This window comes from Pan troglodytes, chromosome 17, assembly GCF_028858775.2.
Source record: "Pan troglodytes isolate AG18354 chromosome 17, NHGRI_mPanTro3-v2.0_pri, whole genome shotgun sequence".
NCBI classification, from domain to species: domain Eukaryota; kingdom Metazoa; phylum Chordata; class Mammalia; order Primates; family Hominidae; genus Pan; species Pan troglodytes.
The window spans coordinates 17,394,870-17,411,780 of record NC_072415.2 but is presented as its reverse complement, the minus strand read 5'-3'; the positions used below and the strand labels follow the sequence as shown (position 1 = coordinate 17,411,780).

The following is a 16,911-nucleotide window of genomic DNA, read 5'->3' as shown; positions in this document are numbered from 1 at the left end:
TGGGGAGAAGGAGCAGGGCGGTGGTGATGGCTCTGCTGAGAGGAGGCATCATGGTTGACAGGTGGAAAAGGAAGGTGCAATTAAATATTGACATTCACTGTATCCCAACCTGCTGTCTAGCTTGTCTGACACAAAAGCATATATTCACCGAGAGAGGAAATAAAATCTTCATTCAACTTCTGCTTCAAGGGACATCAGTTAAGCAAAAAATAAAACAGCTTCAGGAAACATATTCATTTCCAGCAGTCTCAGGTGGAGAACTGAGGAACTGGAGTCTAGAGGCTTTTTCCTGATGAGTTCACACTGCAATGTGCCACCGAAACTCTAAAGCCCTTGTCTCAAGCCTACCTCTGAGTTTCATAAAACAAGTCAGATACATCTGCCCTCATAAGACATCTTCGCATTTGCCTGTTTTATAGAAAATATACATTGAGGCTGGGCATGGTGGTGCACACCAGTAATTGCTGCAGTTTGGAAAGCTGAGGTGGGAGGATCCCTTGAGCCCCAGGAGACTAAGGCTGCAGTGAGAAATGATTGCACCACTGCACTCCAGCCTGGAGACAGAGTGAGACTCCATCTCCACTAAAATATATATATATAAAATATTATATTTATATATTATATTATATATATAATATATTATTAAAAATATGTATATTCAGTGTATATATACACATACACATTGAATAAATGACACAGTGGGAATTAAGGAAGTTTGGGTGCCCCTAGCGCCTCCCAGGATGAAGGCTTTATCAGTGAATTACTAAATGATTGTTCACGAAGTCTTCAACAATGGTCATTTGTAATTCACCCTCTCTTCCTATATGTGTGGTCCTTCAAGGCCGCTTTTTCCTGTTGTTACACTAGTGAGAGGGAACCGAATGGGCTCATATTCAGCTTAAGGCACAAGCGAACCCCGTTTGCCTTCAACCCTGAGACCCGCCTCCCAGCTTGGCAGTTAGGGTGGCCCTTAAGGTCTCATTTGGCATCAAGGAGAGATTTCCAGTCTGCCAAGTTTTCACAGTGAGTGAATCGTTGTCTGAGAAAATGACCTCTGAATATACATGTATGGGACTATTCAGAAGGGCTATGCAGCAGGATTCAGAGGAAAGACTATTAAAATTCCAGTGTACACCAGTAAATCTACAGTTTCATCATAAATTACAATCAGGAATCATTTTGTCTCGCGGCCTCGCTCCCTGTGTGGGGAGGTGGTTTCAGTTCCAGGGCCAGCGAGGCGAATACGGTGCGGGGAGGGCTCTGAGAAAGGAACGGAACCCAAATCACTTTCCTTCTTTAGTTGACGAATCTCAGGGCTTAAAATGCTACAAACAATTGAGATTGTAAATGTATCTCGTCTGTTTCTCTGAGTCTGCCTTCAGTCAACAAATGTTTTCTATTCACCAGCCTAAGAAGCAGCTTTGGTGCTGTCCCTTGCGGGATCCCACTTAGTTATCTTTTAGAGGAAATACCAAGGCATATTTCCCCCATTCCTGAAGTATAAGATGGTGTCACTAATACTGTGGCTTAGTAAAAAGGGAAGAAATACACTGAGGATTCTGAAATCTTCCCTCAGCTGCCTTGAAGAATTGGGTCAATAACCTTTAGAGTGGTGAAGATGGCTCAGGAATAGGTTAATAGACTCACAAATTCTAGAACAAGAGAAGACTTCAAAGGTCGTAGGGCCCAGCCCTGTCTTTTGGAAGTCAAGTTACTAATTTTGTACTGAGATGGCGACTGAAACTCGGAGGATTGTTTCTCTGCCTGGATCATACGGCAACGTCACCAGCACTGCCACTGCGCAGTGTTCAGAGAGCGCGAAGACCTCCATCACCTTCTAGCTCAGTCGGGTCGCCTCGGCCTCCAGCTGCCGGGCCCTTGTGGAGTTTCTTCCCACGGATTTTTCACCCTCCCCAGCTCCCCAGGCCCCTTCTAAATCCTGTAATACGCTGCAGGTTCTCCTGGCGCTCCCACCACCCGCCTGGCCTCCCTTCTCTGCCTCGAGGAGATTTGGCTGCGTATAGAGGAACAGGGAAGGTGAGTATGCAGGGGACAGGTACCAGCTGTTCGCCATGGGTACCAGTGAGGGCACAGGAGGAAGTGAGTGCTGTGGTGGCTTTGGAGATTAGGTTAATCATAAGGAAATAAATCCTGAGTCGTGGAGACTGTCAGGAAATCGTGTGCGTTGTTCAGGAAGATGGTGGAGTCTGTTCCTCTGGAAACACAAAACATCCACCTTAAAAATGTGGCGGCCTTACTTGCCCAGAACAATTTTAGTGGGGTCTGGCCTGAAGTCAGGGGGTGGATTAGATGACCCCAGTCTCTTCTTGATTCTATTAAAAGATTTTCAGGGGATGAGGTTTCTACAGGCAATAGCACAGTCTAATGCTTAACAAATCTTTTGTTGAAGATTTTTAATACCATCTTTTCATCTGACCTAAATCTTTCGTGTGGAAGTTGAGCCATGTCCCCTGTGGAGCGGAAGAACGGAGGAGATCAAAATTCAACCTTTAAAGTACCCAGTTAAATTTAGTGTTTCGAGTTAGGGAGACTCAAGCATCAGCACCGAACTGGGTCACGTCATTTGATGTTTTCCGAGAGGAGGACACCACAGAAATCTGACTCTTGGTTCCGGTATCGGAGTCAAAGTCCCCCATACTCGAGGTTAATAAAGGGATTGGGAGGTGGGAGGGAAAGGGTGTGATTTCAAGGTTTGTGGCAGTTACCACAAAACCACTGCATTAATGCAAACCAGAATTAAAACCACATAGTATAAAATGTCATGCCCACACGTCTATTTGTCCAGCAAATCTCAAGGCAGCCAGCCCGAACCTGGGCACCCCAGTGGACTTGAAGACAGGTGAAGCCAAGCAACCTCAGAATGACAACTTCCCCATTAATAACCTTTAAACATGACCTTTCATTAGCTTAACAAAACCTAAGAAATACGCATGTATTCAAGAAAGGCAGTAAGTAAGATGAATTACTGTGTTTTAAGCCATAATATTCAATTAATTAGTAATTTCCATCCAGCCTGCTGCCTGACTCATAATGAGCATTCTCTAGTCTAAATAAAGTGGAGACTGCTTAGTTACAGAGCATTTTATTTAGCTTCCTTTTATTTCAACTTAAAGAAGGGTTCTTTTTATTTTTTAGAGATGGGGTCACACTCTCTCACCCAGGCTGGAGTGCAGTGATCACAGCTCCCTGCAGTCTTGACTTCCTGGGCTCAAGCAATCCTCCTGCCTCAGCCTCCGGAATAGCTGGGACTACCGGGACATGCCACCATGCCTAGCTAATTTGTTTGTTTTTTTGTAGAGACAAGGTCTCACTATGTTGCCCAGGCTGGTCATGAACTCCTGGCCTCAAGTGATCCTCCTGCCTCGGCCTCCCAAAGTGCTGGGATTATAGGCCTGAGCCACTGTGCCTGGCAAAAGGGTGGCTCTTTTAGTGTTTTTTTTTTTCCCTTCTTTTTTCACATGCCTGCTGTGTCAGTCTTGTAATGTTTTTAAAAGGCTGGCTACTGTGTATTTTTAACCCTTTTTAATTATTACCATTTTTCAAAAGTAGTTCACTAAGACTTTGTAAGAAGGTGCAAGTGGCTTTCATGCCATAATACCAGGTCAAAACACATATGGGGGAACCTTAATTTTCTTTTATGTGAGGAAAGCCCTCCCTTTGGGGAGGAAAGAAGGTTGACTTCTGAAAGCCAAAGCTACAATGGGAAGAAACACTTTGTTAGCTGGGAGTGAGGGGCCAGCGAAAACGACACCAGAGAATCCTTCTTCCCATACACGTCCCGCCGTGGACACTGGAGAATCCCTCTTGCCACACGTGTCCCACTGTGGACACTGGAGAATCCTTCTGCCCACACACGTCCCGCCATGGACACTGGAGAATCCTTCTCGCCATACACGTCCTGCTGTGGACACTGGAGAATCCTTCTGCCCACACAAGTCCTGCCGTGGACACTGGAGAATCCTTCTCCACACACATCCCGCCATGGACACTGGAGAATCCTTCTCGCCATACACGTCCTGCTGTGGACACTGGAGAATCCTTCTCCACACACGTCCCGCCATGGACACTGGAGAATCCTTCTCGCCATACACGTCCTGCTGTGGACACTGGAGAATCCTTCTGCCCACACAAGTCCTGCCGTGGACACTGGAGAATACTTCTGCCCACACAAGTCCTGCCGTGAACACTGGAGAATCCTTCTCGCCACACACGTCCCTCTGTGGACACTGGAGAATCCTTCTCCACACACACGTCCTGCCGTGGACACTGGAGAATACTTCTCCACACACATGTCCTGCCGTGGACACTGGAGAATCCTTTTCCACACACACGTCCCACTGTGGACACTGGAGAATCCTTCTGCCCACACACATGTCCTGCTGTGGACACTGGAGAATCCTTCTCCCCACACACATCCCGCCGTGGACACTGGAGAATCCTCCCCACATACGTCCCCAGCCATAGACACTGGAGAATCCTCGCCACACACATCCCGCCGTGGACACTGGAGAATCCTTTTCCACACGCACGTCCCGCCGTGGACACTGGAGAATACTTCTTGACACACGTGTCCCACTGTGGACACTGGAGAATCCTTCTCGCCACACACTTCCCACTGTGGACACTGGAGAATCCTTCTCCACACACATGTCCTGCCGTGGACACTGAAGAATCCTTCTCACCACACACGTCCCACTGTGGACACTGCAGAATCCTTTTCCACACACATGTCCTGCTGTGGACACTGGAGAATCCTTCTCCCCACACATGTCCTGCCGTGGACACTGGAGAATCCTTCTGCCCACACACGTCCCACTGTGGACACTGGAGAATCCTTTTCCACACACACATCCCGCTGTGGACACTGGAGAATCCTTCTCCCCACACACGTCCTGCTGTGGACACTGGAGAATCCTTCTTGCCACACGTGTCCCACTGTGGACACTGGAGAATCCTTCACCCCACACACATCCCACCGTGGACACTGGAGAATCCTCCCCACACATGTCCCCAGCCGTAGACACTGGAGAATCCTTCTCGCCACACACGTCCCGCCATGGACACTGGAGAATCCTTCTCGCCACACACATCCCACCGTGGACATTGGAGAATCCTTCTCACCATACATGTCCTGCTGTGGACACTGGAGAATCCATCTCCACACACGTCCCGCCGTGGACACTGGAGAATCCTTCTTGCCACACACGTCCTGCCGTGGACACCGGAGAATCCTTCTCGCCATACACATCCCACTGTGGACACTGGAGAATCCTTCTCGCCACACACGTCCCGCCATGGACACTGGAGAATCCTTCTACTCACACACACGTCCTGCCGTGGACACTGGAGAATCCTTCTACTCACACACGTCCCGCTGTGGATACTGGAGAATCCTTCTCGCCACACACGTCCCACTGTGGACACTGGAGAATCCTTCTCGCCACACACGTCCTTTCGTGGACACTGGAGAATCCTTCTACTCACACACGTCCCGCTGTGGATACTGGAGAATCCTTCTCGCCACACACGTCCCGCCGTGGACACTGGAGAATCCTTCTCGCCACACACTTCCCACCGTGGACACTGGAGAATCCTTCTCGCCACACACGTCCTGCCGTGGACACTGGAGAATCCTTCTACTCACACACGTCCCGCTGTGGATACTGGAGAATCCTTCTCGCCACACACGTCCCGCCATGGACACTGGAGAATCCTTCTCGCCACACACTTCCCACCGTGGACACTGGAGAATCCTTCTCGCCACACACGTCCTGCCGTGGACACTGGAGAATCCTTCTACTCACACACGTCCCGCCGTGGATACTGGAGAATCCTTCTCGCCACACATGTCCCGCCGTGGACACTGGAGAATCCTTCTCGCCACACACTTCCCACCGTGGACACTGGAGAATCCTTCTCGCCACACACGTCCTGCCGTGGACACTGGAGAATCCTTCTACTCACACACGTCCCGCTGTGGATACTGGAGAATCCTTCTCGCCACACACGTCCTGCCGTGGACACTGGAGAATCCTTCTACTCACACACACGTCCCGCCGTGGACACTGGAGAATCCTTCTACTCACACACATCCCGCTGTGGATACTGGAGAATCCTTCTCGCCACACACTTACCGCCGTGGACACTGGAGAATCCTTCTCGCCACACACGTCCTGCCGTGGACACTGGAGAATCCTTCTACTCACACACGTCCCACTGTGGATACTGGAGAATCCTTCTCGCCACACACGTCCCACCATGGACACCGGAGAATCCATCTCCACACATGTCCCGCCGTGGACACTGGAGAATCCTTTTTGCCACACACGTCCAGCCGTGGACACTGGAGAATCCATCTCCACACACGTGTCCTGCTGTGGACACTGGAGAATCCTTCTGCCCACACACGTCCTGCTGTGAAAACCTCCACGCTCCCTTTCCGTTTTTGCTCTCAGCTGTCCTTCCAGTATGCTGCTTGGGTCAAGCAGCCGCATCTCCACTGTCCTAATGACAAAAGACACCAGCACTGTCTCACTTCCTTTCCTCCTCCTCTCCAGAGTGTTACCTTCCTGATTGACAGGGACTTTCGGTTTTCTATTTAGAAGCACATGTTTGGTGCAGACATGTTGTCCAAGACTTGACATTGGGAAATGTTGGGAATAATCTGAAACTCCTTACAATGTGATGTTTTGGTGTTTAAAAAAAAAATGTTTAGGAAAGGTTGCTAGGCTTTAAAAATATATCTATTTTGCTAACCTCATGGAGTCACTGTGCAGACCCTCTCAGCAGCTAGCCAGGCTGGCCTGGCCCTGATGGCCCGGGAATAGCAGCTGTCTTGTGACTTCCCACAGCAGGCACATTGCGTCGTCTCTCAAAGTCCCTCCTCTGGAGCGCCTCCTCTGCCCGTGGGGCTGTGCGGGACAGTGGCCCGTCTCTGTCTCATTGCAGGACAGCACTGGGTCTTAGGTGCTTTTTCATGTTGTCCACACCTAACGCTGCTGCTCCCCGGGGCCCAGTTTTGAAACTGCCCTTTGGCATCATGCTTTCCCGCCCCTCCTGGGAGCAGCGCCTGTGGGAGGGCAGCGTTATTCCCAGCTCCTCAGAGAGGAGACCACATCCATGGCAGTGTGTGACTGTCCCTTTCGGCGGTCCTTTGTGAAGCCCGCGGGAAGTTCTGCATTCAGTTCCTGACTCCCAGAAAAACGTCCTGTCTTTTGAACTGAAAGGAGGCTGATGTCAGAGCCTCGTTGAGTAACAATGGAGAAAATCTACATCAGAGGAAAGAAGCCCTGAGCTTCTTTAAATGCTTCTGTAAGATGATATGCCACAACACGAATGTGGATTGTTGACGGTAACCACAGAGACGAGATCATCGAGGGAACCAGCTGGGAGTTTGTGAGGCCATAAAACACATCATCAAAAATATGGTGAAGCAAATTCAGAATTGGTTTTTAGAAAGGAGAAGGAACCATTGGCAATCTGACCCGTAAATTATTCTACATTTTCAAATATTATAACTAGGAAGGTCGCTTCAAGGAGCCTTCAAGCCCCTCATGCCCACCCGCCCCAAACCCATTGTCATTGCTAGGTCCCAGATTTACAGCCACCTGGAGAGGAAGTTGCAGGGGGTCTCTGTGCAGCTGAGGATGATGGAAGGGATTGCAGAAGGCTGGTGCTGTAACTGTTGTTAGCGGGAGATTGAGGCCGGGAGGTGGAGTAGGGGCTACTTTCTTCCCCCTGCACCTGCTATCATGATTTCAGCAAAACCTTGCCTTTCTCCTCTTCAATCTTAAATAGGTACAGTGGCTGAGTATTAATATTAATGAGCATAATAACAATAATAAAACTGACAGTAGCATCAAATGAATGTGGTCTCCTGCAGTAGAAATATTTACCCAATGTGTCCTGCCAGTGAGAGAGATTTTGGCATTAAACCTAGACATTACCTCATCCTCCTGGGCAGACAGCCGATTGCCATGCTAAGCAAGTCTGCAGCCGAGAAGAGCTGAGTACCTGCCGACGGCTGCATGGCCCAGACCCCAGGGAACACAGTTTCCTTGAGCCGGTCTGTCTGTCTGTCTGTCTGGGTCTCACCCTTAATTCCTTTCTTTCTCTTTCCCTCCTCCGGAGGTTGGCATTGTGTATTTTCAAATTGTGTTGCTTTTTTTTTGCAGAATCTTGTAGGGTGTGTTGTGAAAAGTCTGCCAGCCAGGTGGGTGGGTATTATTAATAATCCATAGAAACCCGAGGGGTCCGGAGTGAGAGGAGAAACATGACGTGCCTGTGTGTGCACAGGACGCCTGACACTCGCTCACACACGCATGTCCCTCTCTCTGAGAGCCAGGGAATGGGGTGGGGGTTGGTTTGGTTTAATGCATGATAAAAACAGGGGCATTCTGTAATAACAGAGCTTTCATTTCAAGATTTTTAACAACTAAAATAATATTTTGAAACATTTGGAATTGTACTAGAAATGTGTGTTTGATATGTTCAACCTAAGAAAACATCACACTTAAAATGCTTTTACTCCACTGGCTTCAGACCTCTTTGAAATTGGTGCCTACACAAGTCCGGGTAGGTGCCGTAGGCAAATTGAGGGGAGAAAGTGACATCTTGTGTAACGCTGCAAATTCGCGGAAGGCTTTGAACCGTCACCAGAGTAGCAAATACTCATTGTGAAAGTTTTTGCAATGAGGTACGGAAAACCATTTCAGCTGCTCTGATTGTCAGCTCTCCTGTGTTTTCTTTAGCTCCTGACTTAAAGTTACATGTCCTGTCAGTTTTGATACTCTTACTACTTAGTGCTTTAGTTTTTATCAGCTGGTGCCACATCTTTTAAAATTCTGTCCCACTAGCCTCTGTGCTGGTCCTGACCGATTCACCAGCTCTTGGGACTGTGTCCAGATGCCTTTTGTGATGCCTCTTTTCTAAAATGCTTTTATTTGGGTTTAAGATGTACTAATTCTTTCACACACCCATAACTGAATACCAAATATTGGTATGCATACTACCAAACTTTTGTGTATGAAGTTCGTACTAGGCACTAAGTCATTTAAAACATTTTAATTGTGTGCTGAGCTCGTAAGTGTACAATATGACTGTCTAGTAAATTCTTAATTATTTGTCGACTCTTTATCGAAGAAAAAAGTAAGTAGGGGAAAAGATAAAGGAACATCCAGCCGGTGGCAAAGGAACAAGCCGTGTAGCTCTGCTTCTCACGCACTCTCAGCTAGCTTGGGCCACGGCTGCCTGAAGTGCACGGGTTTGACACCAAACAGGAACCCCAGTGGGAGGACTGTACGGGCCACACCCATGGACGTGATCTGTCTATGAAACAGGTCTTCTCAGTGCTTCGGGGTGAATTTTGACTTCTCCTGAGCCATCCTCAGAGCACAGCTGGTGGGGAACTTCACCCGTCTGGTCACTCCTGAAGCAGTCTGGCTGGCAGCCACAGGCTGGGATCCCAGTTGTTGGAGGTCAGTGCACACAGCGGCTATCTGCTGTAGCAGAAAGAATTTAGGGGAGGAAAGGCTTGAGAAGGAAGGGCAAGAGAGAGCAGACTTTGTGGCATCAGTCAGGTATATGTGCTTGTATTAACATGAACCTGAGAGGCTGATGGGATTACATGGAATTCCAAGTTTCGACTGCATGAATTCTGTCTCTTGTGGTTTATCTATGGCCACCATCAACCGATGTTGTGTGATAAAACGTTTAAAGTATGTACAACTGAAAGTGGAGATGGATACTAAGGGCATTTAATGTTTTAAGCTTTCCTCCAGGGTTTTTTCCTCAGTTACATGGAGGATGGCCCTAGGTACTAACTGTTGGAAATGGCAGCATTGAAAAGTGCAGCACTTTCTGCTTCAGCAGCATCTCAATTCTGCGCAGCCTTTGAAAATCCTTTTCTACAGATAGCTGGCAACCTGCCATTGTTCCCAGCCGGCAGCGTGGTCCCTGCCACCAGGTGCTTGAACAAACGGCCATGTGTATGAGGGTCCCTTCTCCTAAGTAAAATTACCCTAAAGACTCTAAACGAGAATGGAGACTTTGAAAAAATCTTCTGTATTTTTCTATTTTAATTATCAAGTAGGGGAAACAGATCTGAAGGGGAAAGAGGAGAGAGGACCAGAAGGGGGCTTCCTTGCTGTGCAGGAGACCTGTGGATCCAGTGGAAAGCAGCCCCGTGTGAGATGAAATTATCACAGGGGCGGGATGTGCCAGAGGGGAAGCAGGCAGCCCAGGCATGTGTGCGTGGATGTGGAGCCCCTTTCTGAAGTGAGTTTGGTTTTATTTTGGGCAGGCCTCATAGGCTGTACATCTGGCAGGAGATGAGAAAGGAAAGACTGGCTCTTGTTTTAAAAAAAAAAAAAACTAAGTAAAAAATAATTATTTAAAAATGACTCAAAAGAAATAATTATGAGACTAGTTATGATAGAGTAAAACGATTTGTTCATTTTCCAGATTTTATGTAACATGGATATACTATATTTAAAGACTTATTTTTTTAATAACATTACTAATGATAGGCAAGGCTCATATAGTACATAATACATGCCAGGCGCTTTGTAGAAATGAACTCATGTAGTCCTCCTCACAGCTCTATAAAGTTAGCATAATTACTGTCTCCACCCTAGAGCTGAGGGGGAGAGGCTCACGCAGGTCACATATCTCGCCTTGAATCACACAAGTGGTAAGCAGTGGAGCCAAGAACTGAGCTGGGCAATCTGGCCCCAGAGTCCGTTCGCTGACCCCCATGCTACACCCCCTCTCAAAAACAGAGACTTGGACACCAGATCCAAATTCAAACAAGACAGTTCCCTGCTGTTATCAACCTAAAGCATTACTAATGGGTTGCTCCGGTTCACAGGTGTGGCATTCACAGTGGCATTCTCCAGATGAAGACCATGGCTTTTAAGACAAGTGTCCACGGTCTGTAGATGAACAGTTAAAAACTCAGAGATAACTAAGCCATCTAGAATATTGCATTCATTCTATATTTTTATTTTTATTTTATTTTGTGTTTTTGAGACAGAGTCTCACTCTGTCACCCAGGCTGGAGTGCAGTGGCATGATCTCAGCTCACTGCAACCTCTGCGTCGGGGGTTCAAGCGATTCTCCTGCCTCAGCCTCCCGAGTAGCTGGGATTACAGGCATGCGCTATCACGTCTGGCTAATTTTTGTACTTTTAGTAGAGATGGGGTTTCACTATGTTGGCCAGGCTGGACCCAAACTCCTCACCTCAGGTGATCTGCCTGCTTCGGCTTCCCAAAGTGCTGGGATTACAGGCATGAAAGAACCACCCCACTTGGCCATTCTGTATTTTTAGAATACACACTTTCTCTTCCGAGAGAGGCATGGGTGTGGCTTATACTGCCAGCTGTTGGTTGATAACCCTGTGCCGCCATTCCCACAGACAGGCCCCACTATTGTCCTTGCTGTTTGTGATGGATTCTGATTTGGGAATATCCACCCTTAGTAAGAAGCTTCACCTTCCCACTAGAGGACACATGCACCGACCAGGGGTGGATGGAGAGGGTGGCTTGAGTCTGGAGACCTGGAATCCAGCACTGCCATGAGGATGGGGACGGGGATGGGGATCTCAGGGGTTGCCATCCATTGTCCCCACACCAGACGATGTGCCAGCATTGTCCCTGGCATGCTGTGGGGGCTCTAAGAGATGGTGATTCCTTCTGAATAAGGAAATATAAAAATGTCTCTTAATTCCCCTAGGCAGTAGGAGCTGGTTACCCACAAGCGAAGCCTCAGTTAGATTCTCCCAGCAGAGAAAAGGAGATCTTCAGGCTAGTCCCAATAGGAACAGAACTAAGCAGAAGAACTTTGTACTTGGATGCTGGAGATGATACTGCATATCTAATGCTCACGACTCTCACTTTGCACAGTAATGTGGGACCATAAAAATGGCCCTGTGAATTGAAACCATGCAAAGTGATGTTAATAGCAGGAAAAATTATAATTGCTGCCCTGACCTTTAAGCATATTTTTGGTCACAGCATTAAAAACTTTTCTACCATCAATTGTAAATGCATAGGGAAATGGCAAGTGATAGTAGAACTGGTATTTACTTAGCATACTAATAATTTAAAACACTAGTGACCTTGCCAGGCACGGTGGCTCACGCCTGTAATCCCAGCACTTTGGGAGGCCGAGGCGGGCGGATCACAAGGTCAGGAGATTGAGACCATCCTGTCTAGCATGGTGAAACTCATCTCTACTAAAAATACAAAAAATTACCCGGGCGTGGTGGCAGACACCTGTAGTCCCAGCTACTCGGGAGGCTGAGGGAGGAGAATGGCATGAACTTGGGAGGCGGAGCTTGCAGTGAGCCGAGATCGCACCACTGCATTCCAGTCTGGGCGACAGAGCAAGACTCTGTCTCAAAAAAACAAAAACAAAAACAAAAACAAAACACTAGCGACCTTGAGAATGGAAGCATGCTGTTTCTTGGTGAGACTGATCCCTAGTGGTCTGAGCGGTGCCACCTCCTCTCATCCTGTCACCCGCAGTGTGGGGTGAGCAGAGCAGCCTTCCTGCACTGCACGAGCTGTCACACTCCCTCCTCAGTGTGGATCCACTTCCCACTTGTTCTCCTGTGTGCTCTCAGCGTTGTAAAGTATCTCCAAGAGTTTCTTTAATGTGAACTTGTTTCCTGGCATTGCTTCCTCCAGGCCGTCTTTGTCCCGTTCCTTATAGCCACTTTCCTCCTAAGCTCACCTTCCCCTGGGCGTGACAGGAGTCTCACTGCAGCCTGGCCACCAACCTGCGGGCAGCTGTTTCCTCTTTTTTTTTTTTATTATTATACTTTAAGTTCTAGGGTACATGTGCATAACGTGCAGGTTTGTTACATATGTGTACATGTGCCATGTTGGTGTGCTGCACCCATTAACTCGTCATTTACATTAGGTATATCTCCTAATGCCATCCCTCCCCCTCCCCCCACCCCAGCTGTTTCTTCTGTAACTCCGTTTACGGTAGGCTTGAATTTCACTTCCAGCAGGACTTTTTATTTCTTTGCTGCACTTTTATCTTTGTTGGTGGTTTTCCTCTTTTGATGACCCGTTTTTATAAACATCACATACATTTACCCCTGGGTGACAGGGACCAACACAGCTACAATACTTTGCATTCTGTACATGAAAAACAGCAGGTTATCCAGAAGCTCTAGCTAAGATCACTGATGAAGGTGGCTGCACTAAACAACAGATTTTCACTGTAGATGGAATAGCCCTCTATTGGAAGAAGATGCCATGTAGGATTTTCATAGCTGGAGAGGTCAATGCCTGGCCTCACAGCTTCAAAGGACAGGCTAAATTTCTCATTAGGGGCTAATGCAGCTGGTGACTTTAAATTGGCATGGTAACCAGTTGCCAACAGACTTTGAGAGAAGTGACCTGCTTGGTCACTGACCATGGCACTCATCTGTCATTTGCATGGTGATCTGCATGGCAGAAGTGCTAGCTGTGAAGTCTGCAGTTTTGGCGCTGACAGTGACTATACAGGAGTACCTCGCTTTACTGTGCTTCACAGATACCGTGTTTTTTACAAGTTGAAAGTGTATGGCAACCTCACATGGAGCAAGTCTCTCAGTGCCATCTTCTCAGTAGCATGGGTGCATTTCATGTATCTGTGCCACATTTTGGCAATTCTTGTGATATTTTCAACTTCTTATTATATGTTATGGTGATCTGTGACAGTGATCTTTTTTTAAATTCTTTTTAATTTTAATTTTTAAAATGTTTATTTCAATAGGTTTTTTGGGGAACAGGTGGTTTTGGTTACATGGATAAGTTCTTTAGTGGTGATTTCTGAAATTTGGGTGCACCCATCACCCGAGCAGTGTATGCTATACCCAATATTTAGTCTTTTATCTCTTACCCTCCTCCCAACTTCCCCGCGAAGTCCCCATAGTCCATTATATCATTCTTATGCCTTTGCATCTTCATAGCTTAGCTCCCACTTATAAGTGAGAACATATGATACTTAGTTTTTCATTCCTGAGATACTCCGCTTGGAACAATAGCCTCCATCCAAGTCGCTGCAAAAGACATAATTTCATTCCTTTGTATGATTGAGTAGTATTCCATGGTGTGTATATCTACCACATTTTCTTTATCCCCTCATTGGTCAGTGAGCACTTAGGTTGGCTCCATATCTTTGCAATTGTGAATTGTGCTGCTATAAACATGCATGCATATGTGATACAGTGGTCTTTGATGTTACTATTGTAGTTGTTTTGGGGCACCACAAACCATATCCATATAAGACAGTGAACTTAGTGTTGTGTGTGTTCTGACTGCTCCACTAGCTGTTCCCTCACTTCTCTTCCTTTCCTTGGGCCCCTCTAATTCTCCAAGACACAAGAATATTGAAATTAGGACAAATAACCCTACCATGGCCTCTATGTGTTCAAGTGGAAGGAAGAGTTGCACATCTCTCACTTTAAGTCAAAAGTTCAAGATGATTAAACTTAGTGAGGAAGGCAGGTTGAAAGCCTGGTAGTCTGAAAGCTAGGCCTCTCATGCCAAACAGTTAGCCAAGTTATGAATGCAAAGGAAAAGTTCTTGAAGGAAATTAAAAGTGCTACTCCAGTGAACACACAAATGATAAGAAAGCAAAACAGCCTCATTGTTGACATGAAGAAAGTTTAAGTGGTCTGGATAGAAGGTCAAACCAGCCACAACATTCCCTTAAGACAAAGCCTAACCCAGAGCAAGATCCTAACTCACTTCAATTCTATGAAGGCTGAGAGAGGTGAGGAAGCTGCAGGAGAAAAGTTGGAAGCTAGCAGAGGTAGGTTCATGAGGTTCAATGAAAGAAAACATCTACATACCATCAAAGTGCAGGGTAAAGCAGCAAGTGCTGGGGTAGAAGCTGCAGCAGGTTATCCAGAAGCTCTAGCTAAGATCACTGATGAAGGTGGCTGCACTAAACAACAGATTTTCAGTGTAGATGGAATAGCGCTCTATTGGAAGGAGATGCCATGTAGGGTTTTCATAGCTGGAGAGGTCAATGCCTGGCCTCAAAGCTTCAAAGGACAGGCTAAATTTCTCACTAGGGGCTAATGCAGCTGGAGACTTTAAATTGCAGCCAATGCTCATTTCCCATTCCAAAAATCCTAGGGTCCTAAAGAATCATGCTAAATCTATGCTGCCTGTGCTCTAGAAATAGAACAACAAAACTGGATGACAGCAGATCTAAAATAGATCCATAGATGTATTTTTAGCCCACTGTTGAGACCTACTGCTCAGGAAAAAAAAAAGATTCCTTTCAAAGTATTACTGCTCATTAATAATGCACCTGGTCACCAAGAGCTCTGATAGAGACCTACAGAGAGGTTAATGTTATTTTCATGCCTGCTAACACAACATCCACTCTGTAGCCCATGGATTGAGGAGCAATTTTTACTTTTAAGTCTTATTCTTTAAGAAATAAATTTCCTAAGGGTATAGCTGCTATAAATAGTGATCCTTCTGATGGATCTGGGCAAAGTAAATTGAAAACCTTCTGAAAAGGATTCCTCATTCTAGATGCCATTAAGAACATTCATGACTCATGAGAAAAGGTCAAAATATCAGCATCGGCCAGGCACAGTGGCTCATGCCTGTAATTCCAGCACTTTAGGAAGCTGAGGCTGGAGGATCACCTGAGCTCAGGAGTTCAAGACTAGCCTTTGGCAACACAGGGAGACATCATCTGTACACAAAATTTAAAACAAAAACAAAAACAGCCAGGCTTCATGATGTGCACCTATGGTGCCAGCTGCTCAGGAGGCTGAAGTGGGAAGATCAATTATGCCTAGGAGGTCGAGACTGGAGTCAGCCATGATCATGCCACTGCACTCCAGCCTTGACAACAAAGCAAAACCCTGTCTCAAAGACAGCAACAAAAACACAACAGGTATTTGGAAGAATTGGGTTCCACCCCTCCTGGATGACTTTGAGGGATTTAAGACTTCAGTGAGGAACTAACTGCAAATAAGGTAGAAATAGCAAGAGAACTAAAATTAGAAGTGGAGCCTGAAGATGTGACTGAATTGCTGCAACCTCATGATCAAACTTGAGTGGATAAGGAGTTGCTTCTTATGGATAAGCAAAGTAAGTGGTTTCCTGAGATAAAATCTACTCCTGGTGAAAATGCTGTGAATATTGTTGAAATGACAACAAAGGATTAGAATATTTCATAAACTTAGTTGTTAAAGCATTGGTAGAGCTTGAGAGGATTGACTTCAATTTTGAAAGAAGTTCTGCTGTGGATCAAATGCTATCAAATAGCATTGCATGTACAGAGAAATCTTTTGTCAAAGGAAGAGTCAATCAATGAGGCACTCTTCATTGTTTTCTTATTTTAAGAAATTGCCACAGCTACCCCAGCCTTCAGCAACCACCACTGTGATCATTCAGCAGCCATCAACATTGAGGCAAGACCCTCCACCAGCAAAAAGATTACAACACAATGAAGGCTCAGGTGATCATTAGCATTTTTTAGCAATGAAGTGTCTTTGATTTAAGATATGTACCTTTTTTAGACGTAATGCTGTCACACGCTAGAGAGACTACAGTGTGGTGGAAACCTAACTTTTATATGCACTGGGAAGCCGAAATATCTGTGTGACTCACTTTGTTGCAATATTCACTTTATTTTGGCGGCCTGGAACTGAATCTGCAGCATCTCCGAGTATGTCTGTGTTGTAGTAACTGAAATGTGAACCGTATTGTTCAGAGGCAGGTGTTATTTAACTAAATCATGGGAACTGAGATGTTTTTGTATCTGAACTGCGTAAAGTGGGGATAGCCTCTCTGTGGTTAGATCTAGAATGGAAGAGGTAATATGTTTTTGTGGGAATGGGGACCTATGATTTTAGCTAAATCCCAG

General features: G+C 46.4%; 1 protein-coding gene across 14 annotated transcripts in view; it reads left to right on the top strand.

The window, feature by feature from the left end:
* The window catches only part of LDLRAD4 (low density lipoprotein receptor class A domain containing 4), a 436,354-nt gene that overhangs the window by 276,774 nt on the left and 142,669 nt on the right, over positions 1 to 16,911 (top strand). For 2 of the 14 annotated variants that reach the window (XM_054672295.2, XM_054672294.2), the window contains exon 2: positions 1 to 16,911. This exon is cut by the window's left edge and continues 21,133 nt beyond it; it is cut by the window's right edge and continues 88,776 nt beyond it. The exons of the other annotated variants lie outside the window; for them this stretch is intronic. In XM_054672295.2, coding sequence (XP_054528270.2) covers positions 4,749 to 6,623 — 1,875 coding nt within the window. In that variant the 5' untranslated portion in view covers positions 1 to 4,748 and the 3' untranslated portion in view covers positions 6,624 to 16,911. 14 annotated transcript variants of the gene reach the window in all.